This window comes from Saccostrea cucullata, unplaced genomic scaffold (genome assembly GCF_032062105.1).
Source record: "Saccostrea cucullata isolate Sc308-1 unplaced genomic scaffold, CSIRO_AGI_Scuc_v1 ctg1310, whole genome shotgun sequence".
NCBI classification, from domain to species: Eukaryota; Metazoa; Mollusca; class Bivalvia; order Ostreida; family Ostreidae; genus Saccostrea; species Saccostrea cuccullata.
This window is the reverse complement of record NW_026927899.1, coordinates 264,992-289,929: the sequence shown is the minus strand read 5'-3', so window position 1 is coordinate 289,929 and position 24,938 is coordinate 264,992. Positions and strand designations below refer to the sequence as shown.

General features: G+C 34.0%; 2 protein-coding genes across 3 annotated transcripts in view; one reads left to right on the top strand and one right to left on the bottom strand.

Annotated features, from left to right (window-relative positions):
- The window catches only part of LOC134275827 (collectin-11-like), a 61,538-nt gene that overhangs the window by 14,130 nt on the left and 22,470 nt on the right, over positions 1-24,938 (bottom strand). Inside the window, exons 4-6 of the mRNA XM_062758120.1 lie at positions 10,938-11,006; positions 1,672-1,858; positions 97-135 (exon numbers count right to left, since the gene is read on the bottom strand). Coding sequence (XP_062614104.1) covers positions 97-135; positions 1,672-1,858; positions 10,938-11,006 — 295 coding nt within the window. The remainder of the gene's footprint in view (positions 1-96; positions 136-1,671; positions 1,859-10,937; positions 11,007-24,938) is intronic.
- On the top strand, positions 19,237-24,876 carry LOC134275825 (uncharacterized). Of its 2 annotated transcripts, none has more exons than XM_062758118.1 (9): positions 19,237-19,295; positions 19,795-20,064; positions 20,848-21,043; positions 21,274-21,374; positions 21,568-22,117; positions 22,299-22,585; positions 22,710-22,905; positions 23,025-23,382; positions 24,138-24,876. In XM_062758118.1, the coding sequence occupies exons 1-9, from the start codon at positions 19,266-19,268 to the stop codon at positions 24,772-24,774; spliced, it is 2,625 nt and encodes an 874-aa protein (XP_062614102.1). In that variant the 5' UTR covers positions 19,237-19,265; the 3' UTR covers positions 24,775-24,876. The 2 variants fall into 2 exon arrangements, with proteins under 2 accessions (XP_062614102.1, XP_062614103.1); XM_062758119.1 differs by lacking the exon at positions 19,237-19,295 and adding an exon at positions 19,590-19,606.

Genomic DNA, 24,938 nt, shown 5'->3' with positions numbered 1-24,938 from the left:
TGTAAAAGCTAAGAATATACTAGGCAAAAAAAGTTAAGACTTTAAATATCAGGATCCAACGTCGTTAACAAAAAATGTTAAAGAACTGTAAATCACCTGTTATATTTTGCAAACGGATCAATTGCTGCTTTTGTTCTGAAAAGCATAAATTATACAAACAAGTAACAGCTTTTTAAAAAGCTTGCCTGACTAATGCCATCAATATCTATAGAACCTATAAGCATGATAAGCTATAAACATTTACATTGGGGGAAAAGGGGGGGGGGGTAAATTTTTTCTCAAGAGTAAATTATGATGATGTTGCACAAAACATCATCCATTCAACTTGTATGATACTCATCAGAGCTATGGAAAAAAAACACATTTTATATAAAATGTATATATTGTTTGTATCTCAAATAAAAAAATGAATTAGTGTACATGTCCCGCTGTAGATTCCAGCCAGCGACGTAAAGATGAACACCTCACTCCGCGAGTCTAAAAATGGTTTAAGAGGATGAAGTAAATAATTAAGGGAAAACACTAAATGTAATTGATTAATGCTGGAAAGCATGGCTACATGTAAAGATTACATAAATTAGATTCAACTGCATACGGCATACGCTTTGAGGAAGACAGCTGAAAATATGATAACTACAAGTTTGGAATCGTAACAGTTATGACTGACATGCAGAATATGTTTAATAGTTTCTTGGGTATGCCAGAGCATAAGAGATTGTTGTAAACGTGGGATAAATAATATATATGAATGGCGGCAGGTGCAGATTCAGGAAGTTTTTCCCAGGGATGAGGGTCCACATCAAAAATATTTGTACGAGCAAGAAAGTAATAAACTTTCTCAATCCTGAAATGTGAGAGCACACTTTCATAAGTCTTTAATCTGTGGAGGAAACCCACCTCTTAAGAGGTTTTTGTTCGTTTCGTTTTTATTACTTTAAATGATGTAACTTCTAACTCACTTAACAATATCACCGATATGTCTTTTTTCCCAAAGCTCGACCAGGATTACGACGAAAAAGAACAGACTTTATATAATTCATGCAGTTTCATTTCCATTCAATAGAATACTCCAGGAAAGGGGCGTAAAACTTACACGTGACATTTTGGCGCGAAATGATTGTGTCACCCCTTAACTAGAAGACAAATGGACTTATGCAGTAGTATAGAAACGCAGAAAAAAGGTCAAACGGACATGTCTGTATAAGAACTCGCATGAAACAAATATCTGTTAGCATAAAGCTAAAGGAAATAAATACATCAATGTATTGTATCAGCAATATGGTTATTTTTTTCTGCTAACTGTTGTTGCTGAAACGCATGTAACAAAATCAGATGATAATCAGCATGTACAAAATTTTGCTGGCTAACCGTTACCTCTTAGCTTCGCACCTAGGAAATATTGATCCTTAGTAGTGCCTGACGCCGCGACGTCAGGCAATAAATATAACCCAGCAAGCATATATTTTCCTTTTATTGAAGCTTACTAGACAAGGAAAGAAAAGGAAACACTCCCGTACCTACAAACTCACCTGTTATATTCATCATACGGTTCATTTCCTGTTGCAATGTAAGACATTGTTGTTTAACTATTTTTCTTTATTTATATCAGATAAAGGCCTATTTTCATTTATCACTAAAATAATAATATGTTGATTAGGACATTTGCCTTACCATTATATCCATCTCTCTGAAGTCCAAACATTGTACTGATTATGGACAAGCAAATGATCAAACTGACAATGATAAACGTGGCTATTCGTATTTTCAGCTTGGAATTCATAGAGGGTTTATGCTGCCTTCTCTTTGTATTAAAGTCACCCTTTAGCCTAGGGCCCGAGGCCGGTGTTTTTTCTTTAAACTGTAAAAATGATAGTTCAAACAATGAAATCGATAATGAAAAGCGCTTTGGAAAAAAATGTCGGTGTTTCTGTTAATTAATTAAGGAATAGATTAGGTAATTAAATTATTGTTCAAGACGAGCGGACTGTAGAATATTATAATATTGCATGTATTTATCCTAATTTCAATCAAATATTGTTCAATAAGGCATTTACCTGAGACTCATTGTATGGTTGCATATTTCTGCCCCTACATACAAGATAAATTACGTCAACATGCAAGATAAATTATGTCAACATGCAAGATAAATTATGCCAACATGCAAGATAAATTACGTCAAAATACAAGATAATTATGTTGACATGCAAGTTGCAATTCTTTTCAGAAAATCTGTTTTTATAATGGGCATCACATAAATAAAAACAAAAAAACCCAGTGATTTGATAATTCAACTGAAAAATTCTTCTTTCTTTTGTGGATAGATCAGAGGATCTCAAGTTAAAACAAAACCTGGATAAGAATACAAAGATACTTTTGCCTTCTTCAAATCTGGTGACCGAAACAAAATCTTATGAATCTTAACGTTGATGTCTATCCATCCCTTTTTCAAATATTTTTCAATTTGAGTTTTAAAAAAAGCAAGTACATGTACGTACATTGTACATATTAAGCTTTTACTGAAGATTAATTTGAATTCCCGCCCTGTCGAAGTTATTCAAGGACTATTTTGTGACTTCTTTCTCGAAAAAAAAACATTTCTATTGACATACTTTAAAAAAGAAATCTTTTTCGACAATATTGTATTTTAAAGGGCGGATACATGGAGCAAATTTATTTGATAATTTGAGAACATTGCCATGCTTAATCAATAAAAACTAAATATGAAACGGAACAAATGTATGTTCTTTAAACATCATTAAGAAAGACAAGAAATGGGGACTTTGTCGAGGATAAAAGACTGAATGCAAACACAGTTTGGAATTCATATCCAGTTCTGAGAGTAGCTTATTGTAATATCTTTTTCCGGAATTTGTTATATCTTACATAATTGGTTTTTGCTTATAATTTGATGCTTAATTACATTGCGCAATAATCCAATAAAGTAGTCCGGATTTAACCATATTGTGTGTTACACGTGTTTGCATCACTATCCAACAAATTGGCGACGAGGAGTGAAAACGGAATCATCAATGAGCCATGGCATTCATCATCGGAAAAGTGGGACCTTGCGACGAATCGTTGGAAACGTGGAGGTCGTATACAGAACGTCTGGGCCAGTATTTTATTGCAAACGATGTGAACGACGATCTGAAGGTACCCTCACTTCTTTCTATCATCGGCCCGAAATACTACAGATTGTTGAAAATTTATGTGCACCCACAAAGCCCTCTACTATGAAATTTGCCGAACTCATTCAGGAACTTACAGCACATTTAAGCCCCAACCCTCAGAAATTGCTGAACGTTTTCGTTTTCACAAACAAGATCAGGCTGCAGGGGAGAGTGTGACAGTTTACATGGCAGAATTACGTCTTTTAGCGATACACTGTAATTTCGGGGATTCGTTGAGTAAGACTTTGAGAGACAGATTTGTATGTGGCTTAAAGCAGGAACACATCCAGAAACGACTACTTGCCGAATCACAGTTGGATTTAGAAAAAGCCATTCAGACAGCTGTCGCCACGGAAACGGCTAGTCGCGACGCACTAGAATTACAGGGAAAACGTGAAAGTGTAAATAAACTTTCTGTGAATAAAACAAAGAAAACGAACTATGGTAAAATGAAACCCAGAACAATACACAAGCCAGTACAGGAAAAATGTTACAGATGCGGAGGGGAACACAGAGCAAATAACTGTAAACACACAAACACAAAATGTAGGTATTGTTCAAAAGTTGGACATTTGGAGAGAGTATGTCTTAAGAAGAAGCGTGAAAATGGGGGAAAACTAAATTACGTTGACACAGATGAGTACGGAATCGACAACTATGAAGATAATGGTGGTTATCTGCTGCATTTCTCAAGCTACTTCAGAGATGTGAACAAGATCTCGATAGACCCCATCATTGTGACTCCGAAAAGTGCAGGATCTGACATTCCTATGGAAGTTGACACAGGGTCTGCTGTGTCAATCATCTCTAAAACTACGTTGGACAAATTCCTTAAGTCATACACCCTAGAGGATACAGATACTCGTTTAAAGACTTACAGTGGGGAGCAGATCTGTCCAGTTGGTAAAGTGCAGGTCAAGGTCGATTTGAATGGACAGTGAAAATTTGGACTTACTTTGCTGACGCAGGAAGGACCAACACTCATGGGACGAAACTGGATGAAATTTCTACGACTTGATTGGAAGGAAATCAAATCAATTAGATTATCGAGTGACAAACAGAAAATTTCCGGGAAAATGACTGTTCAGGAAGTTCTGGAGAAACATAAGAAAGTGTTTGAACCAGGAATCGGAAAACTGTCGGACATCAAAGGAAAACTTACAATGCAGGATGGTGTGAGACCAAAATTTTACAAGGCCAGAGAAGTGGCATATTCCCTCAGACCTTGGGTGGAAGAGGAACTCAACAGATTACAGCAGGAAGGCGTCATCTCACCTATCGAGTTTAGTGATTGGGCAACCCCAATAGTACCCCTACCCAAGGCAAACGGCAAAGTGAGAATTTGTGGTGATTACAAAGTGACAGTTAATCCTGCATTGAAAATCAAACAATATCCATTACCAAAGATAGCAGATATTTTTGCGTCCCTGAGCGGAGGACAGAAATTTAGCAAAATTGACTTGACACAGGCGTATTTACAGGTGGAAGTGGATGATGCATCAAAGAACTTGCTTACCATTAATACGCACAAGGGACTTTTTCGCTTGAATCGACTTCCCTTTGGAATCGCTTCCTCTCCTGCTATCTGGCAAAGAGCCATGGACCAAGTCCTTGCAAACATTCCAAAAACTAAATGCATTTTGGAAGACATGATTATTACAGGCTCAACAGATGAAGAACACTTACAGAATCTCAGTCTTATGCCTGAGAGACTCGAACAACACGGGTTAACGGCAAATCTGGAAAAGTGTTGATTCTTTAAGGACAAAATAAGTTACTGTGGACATGTAATAGACAAAGATGGTTTACATAAATCCAGTGACAAAATAAATGCTGTCAGTAATGCACCAAAACCTGAAAATGTGTCTCAACTGCGCTCATTCTTGGGACTGTTGAATTACTACCATAGGTTTCTGCCAAACCTTGCTACAGTAGTTGGACCGCTAAATGAGTTATTACTGAACAACAGGAAGTGGACATGGACATCCAAATGTGAAGAGTCATTTGTGAAAGTGAAAGAACTTATCACATCAGAACAAGTTTTGTGCCACTACAACCTTTCATTACCTGTTCGTTTAGCTACGGATGCATCGCCATACGGCATTGGTGCCGTACTTACACATGTCTTTGAGGATGGAGCTGAACGTCCCATCGCATTTGCTTCTCGCTCGTTGACAAAGGCGGAGAAGGGATATTCACAGATAGATAAGGAGGCATTAGGCATATACTGGGGAGTACAAAAATTCCATACCTACCTCTATGGACGCCGGTTTACACTGATTACAGATCATATGCCGCTTGTTAATATTTTTCACCCAGAAAAATCACTACCCGCCATGACTACTGCTAGACTCCAGCGATATGCTATATTCCTTTCTAGTCATAATTACAGCATAGAGTACAGGAAGACAGCTAACCACGGAAACGCTGACGGACTTTCAAGACTTCCGCTGACTTCATCGATAACCGATACCACAGATGAGGATATCGACACAATCTACTACTCGTCACAGTTTGAAAGCTTACCTGTATCATGTGACCATGTGAGAAAAGAGACTCAACGTGATCCTATTTTATCTCAGGTGCTTGACATTGTGTTACAAGGTACACGGGACTTTCCCTCGGGAAATGAATTCAAACCTTACAGAAATAGACATATGGAACTCACAGTGCACCAAAATTGTCTACTTTGGGGAAACAGAGTCATCATTCCTACAGCACTACAAAGAGAAGTTTTGTCTGAACTTCATAGAAGTCACACAGGGATTGTGAGGACAAAGAGTCTCGCTAGATCTCATGTTTGGTGGCCGAACATTGATATTGATATTGAGGCTTTGTGTCAAAGCTGTTCAGATTGTCAACATTACTTACCAAGCCCCGAGACTGCTCCTGTACCCCCTTGGGAATGGACCAATTCACCATGGGAGAGAATTCATGTTGATTTTGCTGGACCGTTTAAAGGACGCATGTACTTCATTGTTGTTGACTCTCATTCAAAGTGGCCGGAAGTTGTGCCTATGTCTTCAACAACATCTACAGCAACAGTCAACGTTTTACGAGATATCTTCTCACGTCTCGGACTACCTAAAACATTAGATTTCGACAACGGACCACAATTCATTGCAGATGAATTCAAGAGTTTCATGCGACAAAATGGAGTGAAGCATGTGACATCATCACCTTATCATCCCCGTACAAATGGACTTGCGGAACGCTTTGTTAGGAGTTTCAAAACTGCCATGAAGAAGCATAACAAAGTCACTAACAAGGAAATCAACTCATTCCTCATGACTTATCGCATTACTCCACATGCTACTACAGGGGAGACACCTGCCAAGTTACTCATTGGACGTAACCTCAGGACACGCTTAGATCTCTTGAAACCTGACACCAGTGACAGAGTACATCTGAAACAGGACAACATGAAACTATCAAGACATACAGGATCCAGCGTGCGCATTTTTACCAATGGACAATCCTTCATGGTACGAGACTACCGGAGACAAACACCGTGAATTCATGCTACTGTTATAGCCAGTCTAGGACTGTTGACTTACCAGGTCAAAACAGATGAAGGAGGAGTGTGGCGTCGTCACGTAGATCAAATGAGGAAAACTTCAGAAAACATGAAGGAGAGAACAGTTATGGACACTTTAGATTCTAAGTCAGTAGTTCCGAATGAGATATACGCTGCACCACCTACAAACGATACCATTTCACCTGGGACACCGGCAATTCCAAGTCGTGCAACACAAAGTACCAATCGTAACATACCTTGCGCAGACCGTTCAACTGGAGGCAAACCTCAGGTCGTACCAAAACAGATTGTTACACAGACATCACCACCTTGCGAACGACGTTACCCTGTGTGCGACCGAAAACCAACAAAGCAATTGATTGCCGAATGATCTTTATTTGTGTTAATTGTGTTTTGAGGCATAATAATCCTCACCTTGTGAATAATTGTAATAGCATGAATTTGAATTCTTCAATTATGTTGTAAGTCAATTATAAGTTTGATTGTTAATTAATTTTGATTTACATTTGATTAAGTTGATCAAGGCATTAGCAGATATTACGGACATTGACATTAAAGAGGGAGGATATGTTATATCTTTTTCCGGAATTTGCTATATCTTACATAATTGGTTTTTGCTTATAATTTGATGCTAAATTACATTGCGCAATAATCCAATAAAGTAGTTCGGATTCAGCCATATTGTGTGTTACACGTGTTTGCATCACTATCCAACACTTATGATCTCAGGATCAAATTGATTCTCATCACGCGATCTTAATATGGCGTATCTTCAGATTCCAATGAGAGAGAAATGTAAAAAAGAAACAAAAGAATTTGTTACTCCTTGGTTTGTACCAACAGAGAGTTATGTCGTTCGTATTTTGTATACCCTGGCTACTTTTTAACGCGAAATAGAACAAGCACCTGCTGTACCAAATCGCAGTAAATTGAGACCGTCTTACTTCTTGATGCTATAACTGCTTTAAGCCGAGTTTTATTTTTTTTACAAGATTTAGCCAGCTTTAATATAGAGAAAGATGGGTTGCAATGTGTTAATTTGAAGTTACAATCTTAGAAGTATATAAGTGTGTAGAAGGAAGTCAATTTTCTTGGACACAGTTTTACAGAAAATGTGTTAATACAAAAACCTCTGAGATAAAAACTTTTAAAAAATGAAGAATTCCAACTATTGTGTCCTAACATCTAAACTTCCTTTGTTGCAGTTTATTGTTTTGAACATATTTTATTGACAAGCAAAAGGATAAGAAACAAGTTCTAACAACTTACTAGTTCTTCTCCTTAAAAAACACATAATAATTGTCTTGCAAAATAGTAGCAAAACGTGTACAAATAAGAGTCAATAATATATCTAGCTAAATCTACAGGATTCATTTATAAATTTATGAACAGCGGCAAAAATGCCAATGTTTACTTCAATTGAGAGATTTTCGTTGCCCAATAGCAGTAGGTGTACATCTATGATGTTTAAATCAAGTCGAAAAAGATAGTCAAAAAGATTACTTCGAGCATTACAGTATTTTTACAAACAAAGAAAAAATGATAGGCATCTTCCTGTTTACCACAAAAGCAATAGGGATTATCAATAATATTACGTTTGAATAAGTCTGGTTCAATACACAGTTGTGCCTTAAGGTAGGACCAAATAGATAGGTCAATTTTTTCCTCAAATTCAATTTTTCTGAAACTTTGATATTTTGTTCTTGGATACAGAATCTCTCTTTATATATGATATGAAAGAAATTCAACCGCACATTTTTTGCCCACACAGTCTGAAATATGGCCTTTCAGACCTCTGTAAGAAGTTTGTGAAATCAGACATTCGACTTGAGAATGAGCCTTATTTTAGAATTTTCTATTGATCTATTGCAAATTTGTGTAATACTTTTAATAAAGATAACCTTTCTGTTACTTTAAATCAGTAAGTCACATTGATAATGGAAAATTTGAGTAAAATATTAAGTAATAAAGAACATACATTGTGTCAGAAACTGAAAATTCACATGTAAATATCCGACAGTTTAAGTTTTCTTAAGAGAAAATGTATAATTCAATTTTTACAAAAAATTAAAAGAATGATTCAAAGGGGTCCTAGAATAAAATGTGTAAAAATAAAGAAAATTGAACCGGTGGTTTCAGATATTTTGGTGATTTAAAAAAAATTCAATGACAAAAAACTAAAAGATTCAGTAGATGACGTCACAATATATGACCTTTGACCTCTTGACATGACCTTGACCTTTGTAGTACATAAAGAATAGAGACTTCTTATATATATGTCCAAATATCAGCCATCTACTATTTATGGAACAAAAGTTGCACTGCATTTTATATTACATGCTTGTTTATTGCACTTAGGTAGCGTAAACACATTCCAAAATGTAAGCTCCCAAATGACCAATATATAGGATTCTCTTATTTTTTCACAAAATATAACGCAAATTTGCCAAAACTTATTAATTTTTCTTTCAGGGATCATTCATTGTTGTCAGTATAGTAATATAACTCTTTTTTCCTCCAGTACTTTTTTAAGAAATGGGTTAAAATAGAAACCACGGGTGTTTTGTCCTACCTTAAGGTAAAAAATATGATGGTGCTTTAGGATTATTATCACTTATAATCTTACGGAAAGAATTGACTGAGATGGCTTCCCTTGTATCTGTATTCAATAGATTCCATTTTTTTAACTGCATCAGGTACAAACGACTTGTTAAATATTTCTAACATGCCTCTTGGTATAGTTAATTGATCCTTATTCCGTGTATTGTATCTTGATGTGTGTTCTCGTTTCTTTGGGACTATATCTTATATATATTCCGGTACATTACAATTATAAATTTTGAACATTGTAATCATTTTAGATTGGTAACGACGGTTTTTCAAAGGTACCCATCCTGTTTCAAAATAGAGTGATTCTCTTGAAGCTAGTATCGGAAGACCAGTAACTATTCTAGCAGCCATTAACTGTACTTTTTCAAGTTTTTCTACAACAGATAAAGAGCAACCATCCCAGACTATTAAAGCATATTCAAGTGTAGGTCTTACAAATCTTGTATACAAAAGAGAAAGATTTTCCTACCGATTGAAAATTTCAACTTCTTCAATAACCCCAATTTCCTATAGGCATTATTAACAATACTATCTATATATTCAGGCCAGCTGAGATTTTGTGACAAAAATATACCCAAGTGGCGATGCGCCGATACAAACTCCAGTGCATTGCCTTGAAAATACGTTAGGTAAAACAGGTCTATGTCTTAAAGTTTATTATAACGGGATTTACAGTATTAAGCGGTGCAGTTTGAATGATTCATATATGTTTCATTTCTAATTGTGAAACATAAGCCTTTAATCGTGCTGAAGGTTTTTTGTAAATAATTTTGCAAAACGTTTCATTTAATCTAAATCGTATGCGTTGCACTGTCGTTAGAGCGTCTCCTAAAGAGTCGCGAAGTAAGAAGTTGATCCTTACGTCGTGGGTTGAATCCCGTCGTTGGAAGTTGAGATCAGTCCTTCGGATGAGACCGTATAAACCCAAGTTCCGTGTCACAGAGGGTGCTGGTAGGAAAACGATCTCTCCTTGCTCAATGTCCCTGAGTGCCGAGTAACGGACAGATTAATAGCTCTCCAGCGGCCAGTTGCGGCGTTTCCGCTTGAGTGAAAAATTCTCGAGAAGGAGTAAACAATACACCATCAATCAATTAATCATTTAACCTAATGAGTATGTTTTAGAGGAGAGAGCATTATTTTCGCAAAAATTAATAACAAACACCTTGGAGTTCTCCAGCGGGCGTATGATGTAGATTGAGTAATACACACACATTACAAAATTATCTAAGTAGATAAAATCAGAATTAATAAGGTAAATCGATAATTCTGATTTAAATGGGTCTGTTGACTTCATCATCAGGTAAATCTATTATCCAGATTAAAAGGTGGTATCACAAAACTTTATTTTCCCAAGAAAACCACAGATGGTGATTATTATGCCCTGAGGCACTTTTATGTCTCCTTAGTTACAAAACGTTTATCAAAACATTAATATATAAGGCTTAAGCAAAATTAATAAATATTAGTGCATATATGAGTTGTGCTTGATGATGATTTTTGGAGCTCCAAGAAGATGCAATTGTAGTAATCCAAATTCATGAAAGCATTGTAACCATTCTTATGCTTTAAAGAAAACAGAAGATATAAGCAATGATATCATGTACATCATAGTGACTTACAAGAGTTTGGTGCTCGGCATGAGTGTCTTGCTGTATTGGTATAGTAGCATAATCTTCAGAATATGTTTCCTAATCGGTAAAACCAGAACTCATTTTAAACAAAGTATCAAATTTTTTAGTTTAAAATCCAACAATATGAAAGAAAAATACTTTTGCCGTTCCAATACTTATAAGAAATGGCTTCGTAGCTTTCGTAATTTCGTGTAATTGTTCATAGAGGTTATTGCAGAAACTTGCAATTTTTTCCTAACATCGAGATGGACATTATAATACCCATCGACGAGAAGAAATTAAGCCCATAATAATAAGCACCGCCTTCAGATTTACCTGGTCTGTATTCTCCGTCAATCAAGTCAATTAAGGTTGATCATTAGGTACAGGAAATTGATTGACATTTAAATTAGCTACTAGTCCCTGTGTATAACTCTTTCACCTTGTTTGACACGCGTGACTACCATCAAATTCCGATGCTTGCAATTTTAGCTTGATTATACTTGATTACAATTATCTGTATTATTATATACATGCCACTGAAAAAGGAAAAATATGTCACAAAGTTCAGTAAAATTATATTTTTTTCCCTCTAATTACACAAAAAAGAGCCACGTTTTCCATATTTTCAACCATATTTAATTAAACAATATAATTTTATATATTTTGTAAAACTTATTTATAAGTCCGTAGACATTAGAGTTTATGAATATATGTATTATGTATATGTTTGACAATTTAGTGTTAAATCCTTGAACATGGCCAATTATCAATTTTTATCTTCACATTTTATGCCAAAAGAAAGAAGGGTCGGTAAGTACATGTGATACGTCGTTTTAATTTTTTGATGGTTTTTAAAGGCATCATTTGAGTCTTCCTATTAACAGTGAGTTTAAAGCTCTCTTTTCCGTATCATATTTTTTGTTTTCAACCAGCTTCCTGAAAGCTCCATAAAGCTACTTAAAAGAGTGTCCTTACGATCTATGAAAATAACATTCAATTTCCGGATTTTACATCCCGTGGGGATCCGGGTTTGAATAGGTCCTCAGTACCCCCTTGCTTGTCGTAAAAGGCGACTAATTGGGGCGGTCCTTCGGATGAGACCGTATAATCCGACACCCAGTGTCACAGCAGGTAAGACACGATAAAGATCCCTCCCTGCTCAAAGGCTGTAAGTGCCGAGCATAGGCCTAAATTTGCAGCCCTTCACCGGCAATGGTGACGTCTCCATATCAGTGAAATATTCTGGAGAGGGACATTAAACAGTATACAATCAATCAATCATACAATCCGGATTTTACAATAAACGAAAGGTTCGGCGCATAAAAACAAGGTCAATCGGGTAAAAATAAACAAAGTTTATTGTTTCTTAGGTCTTTATAAAAAAAATTAATTATATTTAGTTGCAATTTCATTCCATTATTATATAGAAAAAACAACACTAAACAAACTTTCGCAACTTATATACCATTAGATTTTCCAATTTACTATATAATCCCAACTCCATTTTTGACGTACACCTCGTTCTTTGTAAAGGGATTTTTTCATAATTTTTCAGATTTTAAAAATTCTCTTTCAAAGAATTAACATTATAGAACAACGAGATTCTATCTAAAAAGTACGAATTCATTCATATTTAATTTTTGGGATAATCCTTATTTCATTTATATACATTTGATATCGATATTAAATTTTTTAAGTATGTTTTACTTTGTGCTTTATATACCTTTGTGTCAGAAAAAAATCTTAACATCGTTTTTTTTTAATTCAAAATTGAATAATCTGCAAACTTTTATAGTGTAAATAACAAAAGTACTGCAACAACCTTTTTATACTCATGACTTACTTTTGTTTCATGTGATGTGCCGATGTAATGTATGCTGGGCTCCATATACTCATTTGGCACTGTTGCCTTGTAAGTTAAAAACCAATATCAAGAAATTCAAATTAAGTTTAGTTACTACATGTAGTCAAACTTTAAAAGCCTTTTTATTCTTTTTCATTTACCATTTACTGTAAATGATTCAATTGATCACGTATAAACTCGTTTTATATCCCGAAGAGATTGAGAAAATAAATTAAACAGATATATGAGATCATATACATTTTACAACATTTGCATTAAAAGTTTCATTTATCATAAATAAACCAAAAAAAGACATTACTTAAATTATAATATTAAAAAAAAACAGAAAAAAGTATGAATAAACATTATACATTTCATAAGCTAATACTATCAATAAAATGCATTTATTTCTAACCATGCCTAAATCGTAAGTGCATCTAAGAATTCAAAACTAAAGACTGCCCCAATCAAAATGTAATGTGACATCAAAAATCATTCAATACCTACCATATTGCTGTTTTGATAATTCTTCCCACTTCTTCTGTTCTACAACAAACAGTTATTGTGTTAGAAGTAATAACTAATTGAAATGTAAATGAATGACTCAAATTTCAAATCATAACTTAAAAATGACATATGCATTCATATCTTTATTTTTTCTGCATCCTAAAAATGTCTTCTCAATTCAAAATGTGCTTTCAATATGCACAGTCACAACAAAATGGTGGGGAATCGTTCCTTATGATTAAATATTCTTGAGTCAGTTATTTAAAAAATGCACCAACCTGTCAACTTATTAAAAATCAGCGTGAATATAACTTTTTATTATTGAAAACAACATTCTACTGAGACAGACCAACAAGAGGGTACATTTTAAATACAATAAAATAAATGTTTTAATTAAGTAGCTTATAGGTCATATTCTGTAATTTCTAGCATCCCTCCAACATTTCTTTCCTCTCACAGAATGGACAATTTCCTGCCAATAACTTTTACCTATTTAGAGAGCAGTGATAGCTAGTAGTGTACAAAAAAGGGGGAAATATCTATTACTCAACTCTGCCAAACGAATTTAAAGGAAAAAACAAAAACCCACATAATTTGGCATTCATTACAAGTGTAGAGGGAGGTTCTTATTCCTGAAAACTTCTACATGTACTTCGAAGTACTCTTTAAAATCTTGAAAGCATTTAGATAATATAATTTTCAATATTTAGTGAAATCTTTAAATCTTATTGGAACCATTTGGATATGCAAAACTTAAAAGATAGGTTTTTTTAAGTTACCCTGTTTTGAGCACATCCTTCTGGAGTTTGAATACAGTGTATACTTTGAAATATTTCACGAATAAATACAAGAACAATACAAAAAAATAATCTTACTGAACAAAATTCTTTTGATGCCTTCCATATGATACTAATGAAATTTTAAGCAGCAATGTTGTTTTTCAGTTTGAATAAAGAACCAAGAAGGAATATTGTTGTAAATAATTACGTAATTTATTGATGACACAAGTGAAACACATGATATGCTGGAGATCCTATGACTCTCTACAATTTGTATCTAACCCCAAAATTAACAGAACATCGTGACATAACTCAAAAAGACAAATTTATCAAATATTTAAGCTGTAAATGAGGTGGTAACAAACAATAGGCCACGAAAAAAAAAATTAACGATGAAATTCAAAAGTAAAGCTTATAACCTAAGGGACGGTTGTACGTGGTTGCGGAGGGCACGTTTTCCTTACAAAAATGGCGTGCACAAACACTTGCAGCATCTCACAGTGATAACGATTGCGTGATATCTGCGACGTAAGCAATCGTCTAATCACCACAAAACCCCGAAACCTGAGACTATGCATTACATAACACCGGCTAAAACCGAAACCTGTTATATACATAAAATATTCTACAATAACTATAAAATTTTACCACAGAAATGGAAAATCACATATATGCATGCATAAAACATATTATTATTAACAAAACTTTTGCATCTTATCCGTACGAATTAAATTTATTTCGAAATCCTTTCATCTATTTAGCAGCACTGTTAAGGTTTCAGTGAGGAGGCGTACGGGAAATGTTTATTATGACGTCACACAAAATATAAGGTATTCAAAATTCCACAAAATGAAATTAATTATTTGTTATTTCAAGCTGCTGGATAGCTGTATATTACATATGCAGTTTTGTCATTAAATCTTACACAACAATATATAAACGATGCTTCGATCGCAATGCACTTGTCCATGTGTCGTCATCTCGCAAAAATGACGCAGTTTGTACACAGTGAGAGACTGAGCAAGTCACATTTTGTACAATGAAAAATGTCTAAAGGTCCCCAACATGTGGATTTGAACCACATTACATTTAATTTTTTAAACATGTATCAGTGAAGTCCTAAAAAGAATCGCCCATTCCTATAAAGAATGTAATTGCTGTCTTCAAAAGCGCCGATATTTCCATTTGTAACCCTTACTGTACAGTGTTATTTATTTTACTTTAAACATCAAAGTTCAAAAAAGAAATAACTATACCTTTTTCGTTCCTTTATTCTGAGAGAGAAAATACACAGGAATTAAGGAAAAACATATGATCAAGCTAGGAAGGTTGTTTCTGAGAAACAAACAAAATATAACATGGCAAGGAACGTTATCACCGCAAGCATAATATATATATATATATATATATATATATATATATATATATATATATATATATATATATATATATATATATATATATATATATATATATATATATATATATATATATATATATATTATTATATATAACACTTTTTCATCCAATCAGCAATCTCTTAAACATTTTAAGTGTTTCACGTAACCGTTTAACTTTTTATTGACAGCTCTGGTGATAATGAAAAATCTTTTCGAAAAAAGTCTGGATTAGCAAATAAAGAGTCGAAGTTATCTTCTTCTTTAAAAATTTACTCATATTAAGGTACTCCGATCTTCAGCAAGAATGGATATAACTCTTTTATTTTAGAAAAAGCCTCACGATAATCTTTTCATGCAACGCTTTTTTTTATTTTATACCTCTCAATGTTCTTCAATGTTCTTTGAAGTTCTCAGAAAGGTCTTATTAACAGTCACCATTTTAACCTCATTTAAGTATTTTGAAACTACATATCCAAAAAATTAGGTTTTTGTAATCTAACCAAATATACCAATGTTTATTAACATGGCCTAAAATTAGAACCGCTTTTAAAAAGTGATTTACAGTATGCAAATCTTTATACACTGTACACTTTACATTGTAAGATGATTAAAGTAAATGGAAGAAATTTGAAGTACCTCATATGTATAAAATTAAGCAAATTCTTCAAAAGCCTGGACACCATCTGCTGATGTTTATGTCTAATATGTGTTTGTTGATCAAATTGTAATTCGAAAATGCATAGTATTTTTTTAAATTCGCATTTCCTGAGATATACTCTTTGTCTCTGTCATATTATTAATTTTAAAGATGACGTTTAAAGAATATCATGTACTGGGGGTAAAAACACAGTACTTCGGGAATTCAGAGACATTTAATTAATTCATTATGCACTGAGGGTTATTTTTGGGGGAGAGAGTCTTTATCATCCCAACGCCCACCGTGACACAGCTAGGGCCTTGGTTTTTAAGGTCTCACCAGAGATTTACCCCTAATGATAGCTGCTTGCAAAATTAAAATAACAATCACTATTCATATAACTCCTTATGTTTCACGTGTTGAGGTGAATGAGAACCGAACAAGGGCCTGTCGATTACTTAGCGAACGCACTACCACTAGGTTGTCTGTAGAAGCTAGCTTAAGATGTTATACTGTATGCATCCATTTCAATGGCAACTTCATGTGATCCAACAACAATTGAAGACAGGTTTGCATTTTAGGTTTGAACAATTGGCACTACTGTTAACAACATAAAATTGAAATTGCCAAAAGGCAACCTCATGAAGTATCTCTATGTTAAAATGCTGTCTTTCACTGATTAGCATTTTTCAATTGCTAATTAGCAATCGAAAACGTAAATAAGTTAAAGACAAAATGAAAGTGTTAGTTACACCATTAGCTGTGCTTCTTTAAAAAAGAATTCGTGTGAAGTCATTCTGATTTTTAATTTAAAAAGTAACTAATTTTTAGCAAAAGGGTGCTTCAAATTCATTTAAACCCAATATACCTTTTGTTTTTGTTTATTTACTTTAAATTTGGACTTTTTATTACATGGATAGCAATATCAGATTTCCTATGTAATCTATGCAAATTAAAAATTTTAAAATATTCTATTACCAGTTAAACCCATATGTTTGGTATTAAAAATCTTAATATTTGTGGTTTTATGTGTTTTATTATCGAAATGGATTATTTGGAAACCCATGCATCTCTTTGTAAAGAAGGGTAATAAAACTGTGTATGTTTATCCCAAATTACCCCCCTTTGTGGAACTCTTCAGCGTTGAAGTTACAATAGCAGCAGAAACAATATGGCAGACGAAGATCCTAACTCAGGACAGACGACACATATCTGCAGTCTTTCCTTGTTTACTGACACTCCATGCCAATTTTCACCAGATAGTGCAGAGTTAGTCTACTTGAAAGATTGTAATAGATCAGTTTCTGGCCATTTGCGGTTTTTGAATATTTCTTATGATGAGAAGTACATGACAGAAGGACTGTTGATTTGTGTACGAGTTGGTATTTTCTGTCTTATTCCATATTTCACCGTCTGTCCCTATCACCGCAGCTCTTTGGGATTAAATTGGAAGAGAAAAACATCCTGTGTCTTCCCGGGACACACAGGAAAGTGCAAAGGTGATAGGCCTATCTCACTGAGAACAAGTTATGCTTTAGTCTCGGCGAAATATAGGATCAGGTAAGTTTGCATTCCCCATGATTTTATTCACTAGTTATGGAGTTTATTGTTATACTTATTCATGTGTTTGATATCTAAGTAATTTTAATTTTTTTTAAATTCCTAATAAAAAAAAAAATTATGCCCTGCCATGAATATGGCAGAGGCATATGCTGATAAAGTGTTTGTTCTGTCCTTCTTTTGAACTTCTGCCACTCTGTGTTTATATCAGTTCAAAGCTCAGTTGCATCAGCAATTTTACCTTTTACAGTTATTTACATTTTAAAATTTAAAACAAATGTAAACAGTCAGGGGTGATCGGTCTTTCTTCTAACTACATAATGAACCTATTTTAAATATTATTGTAAATATGACTTAAACTGTTTTCATCATATTTCCATTCCCAAGTAAATTTTTCTAACCCATTTACTATATATAGTAATAAGATAAAGTACACTATCCTGACATGGACCCATTTTCCTTTGAACTTGGCCTCACCTTTTTAAATTAGTGTTTTATATAATTTTTAGATAAACCATTAATGATATTCTCATCAAACTTCATATGGGAATACAATGTATATACTAATGTATGCTTTTCAATTACATCAATATTTCTTTACCTCTTTTCTTAAATTAGTGTTCATCAAAATTTTATATAAACCATATATAAGAAATTTTTATCAAACATATTATGCCACTACATATTAGTGAGAGCCTTTCAATGGTATTAAACACTTTTCGTCTTTCATTTTCTTGTGATCTTGACCTCCCTTCTCTTTAATTTGTATGTTGCTTAGTTTTCAAGAGACAAATTAAGATATTTTTCTATTAGCATGCATTTATACATAATTTGGTGTGAATTTATCATCTACATCCATTTTTTTTTTTTAGATTTCAATTTTAAAGAAATTGTTGAAATTGTTCAACAATTTCTTTAAAATTGAAATTTAAAAAAATTGGGTGTAGATGATAAATATTATGACGTAACAATTGAAATACATGTAATTCATGCCCATCCATGGCAGCAGCTAGTTCATAAGAAAAAGAATAAATTACTAATTTGTAAGGAATATTAAAGACAAATAAATGGAAATGTAAATATTAATAAATGTTAAAGAGGCATAATGCATTTTTAAAAAAAATTATACCATGTTCATGATGTTTGGAAATATTTTCTTATAGTTCCCCCATGACTCGAGTACATGCAATGATTACATAACGTCAGATGACAAGACAAAGAAAAGTGAAGACTATGAACACATGGTATGATAGTTTGAAATTTATTCAATTAAATTAATTAGGAGTTTCTTTATAAATTGTAGTTTAGGCCTTTTTATTAATTTAAATGAAGCTTAAGTACCATAAGTAAGATCAAAACTTACATGTATCATGATCAGAAATGGTAAAATTTTAAAGTAAGATCAAAACTTACATGTATCATGATCAGAAATGGTAAAATTTAAGAAAGACATAAGTTTAAATCAATGTTAAATTCATGTACTATACATGTATGAATACATGTGTATAAATGTATAGTAAAAACCATGGTTATATTGAAAGAGAAGCTCAAATCTGAAATCTCCTTTTGTTGTAGGATCTATTAGAGACAGATTCAACATGCACCAGAATGTCACAATTTGAGTCGGAAAACTTTTCGGTATGATGTAATACTGATTTTCTCTTTGATTATATCATTATAAGAAAAATAAATAACAAGTCATATTTCAAGTACATTTTAGCTCATCTGAGTCAAAAGTCTGATCCCTTAATTTTGTTTATCCTCCATCTGTCTGTAAATCTTTTTTTACATTTTCAACTTCTCTACTCATTATGTTCATTTCATGACTCCCAGGGGAAGGGTTGGGGCACAATATAGGATCAAAGTTTTACATAAGATACCTGGAATAATAAAGAAGAACAGGACCATTTTGACTCAGATGAGCATTGTGGCCCAAGGGCTCTTGTAAAGTAATTTTCATATTTTTAGTATTTCCATAAAACATTAATTGATATTTTTTGTCTCAATTAACAGAGTTCTATTGTTATTTGATCAGTTTTCTTTCTATCAAATTCTACGCTCTTGACATACTTTCATAGATAATCTAAATGAGCAATGTTACCATAAAATATGGTTTACTTTATAAATATAATTTCAGGCTTCTTGTCCATCTTCTCAAATATCATCTTGGAGTATAGAAAATTGCGAACAAAGCCGCTCCCTTAGTGACATTAATAGAGCATTTGACATCATTGGTAATGGAAAAATAAGTCCTATCAAGTTCCAAATTAGAAAGGATGTAGAGGATCTTAAACCACGAACACTGCGGACCTTAAAAAGGAAAGCCCAGGCAACTATTCATGAGGCTCTTGATTGCCTTGCTCCATTGCAAGGGAAAAAAGTGTTGCAATTGATAGAAAATGAAGTGGTAAGTTTACCATATTCCAACTCCCCACCTTTTCCATACATTGCTCAATAACCTGAAGAATCCCCAATGACAAATCTGAAATGGGATTTTCCACCCCATTTTGGGAAAGGGGCCCAGGCCCTTACCATTGGGAATTTTACGACATTTTACAACTTTTTGGGAAAATTTATAGCAAGATGTATTTCAATAAATAAACACTTCTGATAGTTAAAATTGATTTTTTACTTCATTATTCAGAACTTTACTTCAGAAAATAGATCTATTATTATAAAGTTTTAGCAAAGTCTTCAAAATTTTTTTTTCATTTCATTAAGGGTTCAAACATGACCATGTGTGTTTTACATCAATTTTTCAAAAATTAAACACAGGCTGTTCATTTTTGTGAAAAATGGGGCAATTTTGCAATTGGGAATGGGGCCCATATTCGGCCCTACAAGGGGCAGTGGAAAATCCCTGAATGCTTCTCACATACACATTGTAGCAGATTGAACTTAGATTACATTACCACTGACAGACTTCTTTCTTACATGTAGCAACAATAACAATATGATTTGTAATCCTTAAAAAAAGTGGACGAGAATAAAATACAGCTGTCTTTTTATCACTAAAATAAGTGTAAATCATTATTGACAACAAATATTGAATGCTAAAAAATTTGTTATCCAATCAGACTTATACTAACCATGCTGATCAAATTTTTATATTAAGTGTTTGGGCATTAGGCTAGTGCACAGTATTATTCTCCTTCCCTTTTTTGATAATTTTTGCATTATAATATTTCAGAGTTCTGTTCCATCTCCAAAGGCTGATGAACTTATTCTCCATCTGTACAAGGAGTCAACAGACAGAAATGTCAAGAAGCAGCTTCTTTCTATGATTTGCTTTGACTTCAGTAAACAGAAGCTCAGAGACCTGGTTCCTGGCTTGAGTACATATGCTATTGACCAAGCTCGAACACATGCAAAATCTCATGGAAAAGGTAATTATTTGTACAGCCCTCACAGAAACCCATGTGGAGTTACATTATAATTATGGATAAATTAAAATATTTTCTGTAGACTCATGTTGGGAATGTAATTAATCTTGATATAGTAACACATTTAATTGTATTAAACTACTTCATTGTATATCTCTTTTGCTCCATAACCCTGATGGGGGATAAATCTGATCATATGTCTTTTTAATGGAGTAAAATTTTATTTATTTCAGGTGCTGTACCTCCAGAAAAAGATAAACTAATTCGTCAAAGAATTGATAAAGAGAAACTGGAACATGCTCTTGATTTCTTTTTGAGTCCAGCTTTTCACCAGGTAAAAGCAATATAAAGAGACCATGTACAATCTTAAGAGAAATTTAATGCTTTGGAAATGTTATTAAATTTTAAATTGAAATGAGTAAAATATGGTTAGAGTGGAAGTCATGGTTGTTTCACAAGCTGTTGGAGCCTAATATATGATTCATGTGATAAAGACAATTTGACTGTTATTACACATGTATTTTCAGGTGACTGCATTTGGTACAAAGGATATGTGTTTGCAGAGTGGGGAAGTCATGACTGTTCCTGAAGTTGTAAGGACAGCTTGTCACTCAACTCTGGTAAATATATACCAGTCTTTCTGTCAAGAAACAGAGTATAGTCCACTGTCCCGAGCTACCCTGTTTAGAATTCTCAGAGCTTGCCCAGCATCGAAACGTACAAATCTTAAGGGTTTGGATAATGTTGCAGCAGATGGTGCTGTAGGGTTTGACACACTTCTTGAAACACTAACCAGCATGGAGACATATATCACTAATAGTGACAAGAGTACATCCCTGAAAGAGTGTAGAGAAAACTTGCTGGCAGCAAAACTGTACATGAAAACTGACTATAAGGCTCATCTTAAACAGAAAGACTCTTGTGCTGATCACTGTATCAACTTTGCTCTAAGTGATCCCAAAGACCAAAATTATCAGCAGATGTGTTCGGACCACACCCACAACTTAAAATGCGACAGATGTGCCATATTGCCAGATACCTTTACAGAAATTAAAAAACATATGGAAATTTTGCAAGGTATTATACATACATTATTTTGAATAATATTAGCTACTAGAAATTTGATAACTTATTTTTAAATGTTTAGAATCTACTCATATACACACAACAAATGTTATTTAGAGTAATATGTAATTGATATCATTACAATTAACAAAGGCAAATTTTTAAAAATATGTTTACATGTGTACTTTAATAGGTGCAATTCCAACGGACATATATACAGATATGTATGCAGACCTTGATTGTGCCTTTGGAAAGATCATGGACTGGAAAAGACACATATTAAGAACAGTTAACCAGGACAGAGGGAGAAGTGAACTCTTAAAAGGTCTTTTGCCAGAACAAGCCGTAATCGTGATGGACTGGGCCATGAAGTTTCTCCCTATGGCTTACAGGGAGAAACAGAGTGACTGGTTCGGGCAGAAGGGGGTCAACTGGCATGTGTCTGTCTGTATTCACAAGTCAGAGAATAATGAGTTAAAGGTTAGTTTATTTTATCAGTGAGTAGATTAAGAAGAAAATTATTTTATGTCATAGTTAATACCTTTGTCATTATGAAAATAAAGTTGCAAAACAACAATTAAAATTGATTGTGTAAAATTTTCAGCACAGGACCTTTGCTCATTGCCTTGAGGCTACCAAACAGGACTGGAATGCTGTGTCTCTTCTCCTGGAACACACCCTTTTGACCATTAAAAGTCAGTTGCCCCAGATCACCGAAGTGTTTCTGCGCAGTGACAATGCTGGCTGCTACCATTGTAGCAACCTTTGGCTCTCCATCCCATTCATCAGCCAAAGAACAGGTGTGTGTATAGGTGTTTTACAGATAACATGTATTGGTTACATGCAAACTGTTACAGTAAAATAAAATCAGTATCATCATGATCTTTAGAATGTCTTTAATAGCTTTGACTTTTGGTAGGAATTTCCATAAGAAGATATGACTTCAGTGAGGCACAGAGTGGGAAGTCCTATTGCGATGCCAAGATCGCACATATGAGGGCCAAGATCAGGAAGACTGTAATAGAGGGAAATGACGTGCTGTGTGCTGCGGACATGAAATCTGCAATTGATAGGTATGGTGGTGTGACTGGATGCCAAGCAGCTCACATTGAGATCAACAGTTTCCCAACAGATTCTTCAACAGGGCTTATTAAAGGGATATCAAAGATTTCAAATGTTGAATTTCAAGATGATGGATGTATGAAAGTTTGGAGAGCCTATGACATTGGAAAAGGGAAAGATATGGCTATTCAAGGAGAGCTTAAAAATCAAGAGAGGTTTGTAAAATTAGTTTAATGTATGCAATTGATGTAAATGTAGTAGTATTTGTTAATAATAGTTTCTTTGATGGGAATTTTGGCAAATTCAAGGTTCACACTTCATGTAGATATTATATTGATGTAATCTCACAGAATTTCAGCCGAGGCTAATTTGTTAAATTATTGTTAGGGCCCTGCTCTGTGGGAGCCCTTTAGTGATCAGTCTGTCCATCCGTCCGTCCGTTTGTCCTTTCAAGATCTCTTGTCCATGGCATATCTTCTCTCTATTTGGCCCAATCTGGCCAATACTTCACCTACAGAGTGCCTTGAGATAAAGGGTGTGCAGTGACACTGAACCATGTTTCTAGGTCAAACGAAAAGATCATACCAAGTGCCAATGGTCAATAGAAATGCTGTGACCTTGAACAAAGTTTCTAGGTCCAGGGTCAAGGTCAAAAGCCTTTTCCAGCTAATATCTAGTTGAATATAATCTTAATGGTGATTTAACAGATTAGGAGTTGAAGGTAAACAGTTTGAACTTGGGTTTCTTGAACACTGATATCTCAAGTACTTGTTATATGATGAAGAGATTTGGAAATCCAAAATACCTTAAACATCATGTATTTCACTCTCAATATCAAGAAAATTTGGATGTCTTTTCCCATCCCCATTGATTTTGAGCAATGAGGTTTGACTCTATTTATGCCTTTTTCTTATCTTTTAACACAGCTGAATTTTTTAATTTTAATTGTGATATAACTTTTAATTTGTAGGACAGTGAATGTTATCGCAGACTTCACACCGCCTACAAAGGTTGAAGGCTCAATAAAGCAAAGAAACTCTGAGGACAGTATAGGATGCCCTGATGGGTGTTCTGACACATTTCCATCCTTCACAGCCATGCATGACCACTGCTTGTTAGGAGAACATCACTATGACCTCCAGCAGCTGAGCACGTATGATAAAGTCAAGCTAAAATGGTATGACATATGTGTTAATTTATCAGAGAGCCTACAGTGTAATAGTACACTGCTGGATCCCAACAGTGAACTCTTAGCTGAATCTAATGAAATTCAGGGGTGGGCTTTGAAGAAGGAAAAGAAACACGTTAGATTTTCTGAGAAAGTTAAAACATACCTTAGATGCATATTTGCCGAAGGTGACAAGAATGGTCAGAGGATGAACTCACTTGCTGTTGCAAAAAACATGAGAGTAGTGCAAGAAAATGGCAAAAAATTATTTAATCATGAAGATTATTTGGATTCAAGCCAAATCAATTCCTTTTTCTCACGGTTAGCTGCAGAGAAAAAAATCCCACCAAAGTGTACTGATGATTTAGATAGTACAATGTTTCTGGTTGAGAAAATTGAGGCCTTAGATGAGGTTGCATCCTTGTTTACTGATTTATAGAATGATCATGTCCATGTAGATTTTTATGCTTTATGTACATGTATATCAGATTAATTATTAGAATTACAGAGGTTGTATATAAATCCTGATAATTTTCTTATATAGACCACTAAATTTTTCTGATGTCAGCATAAATTTGCATGTAATTTTTACACTTCAGGACA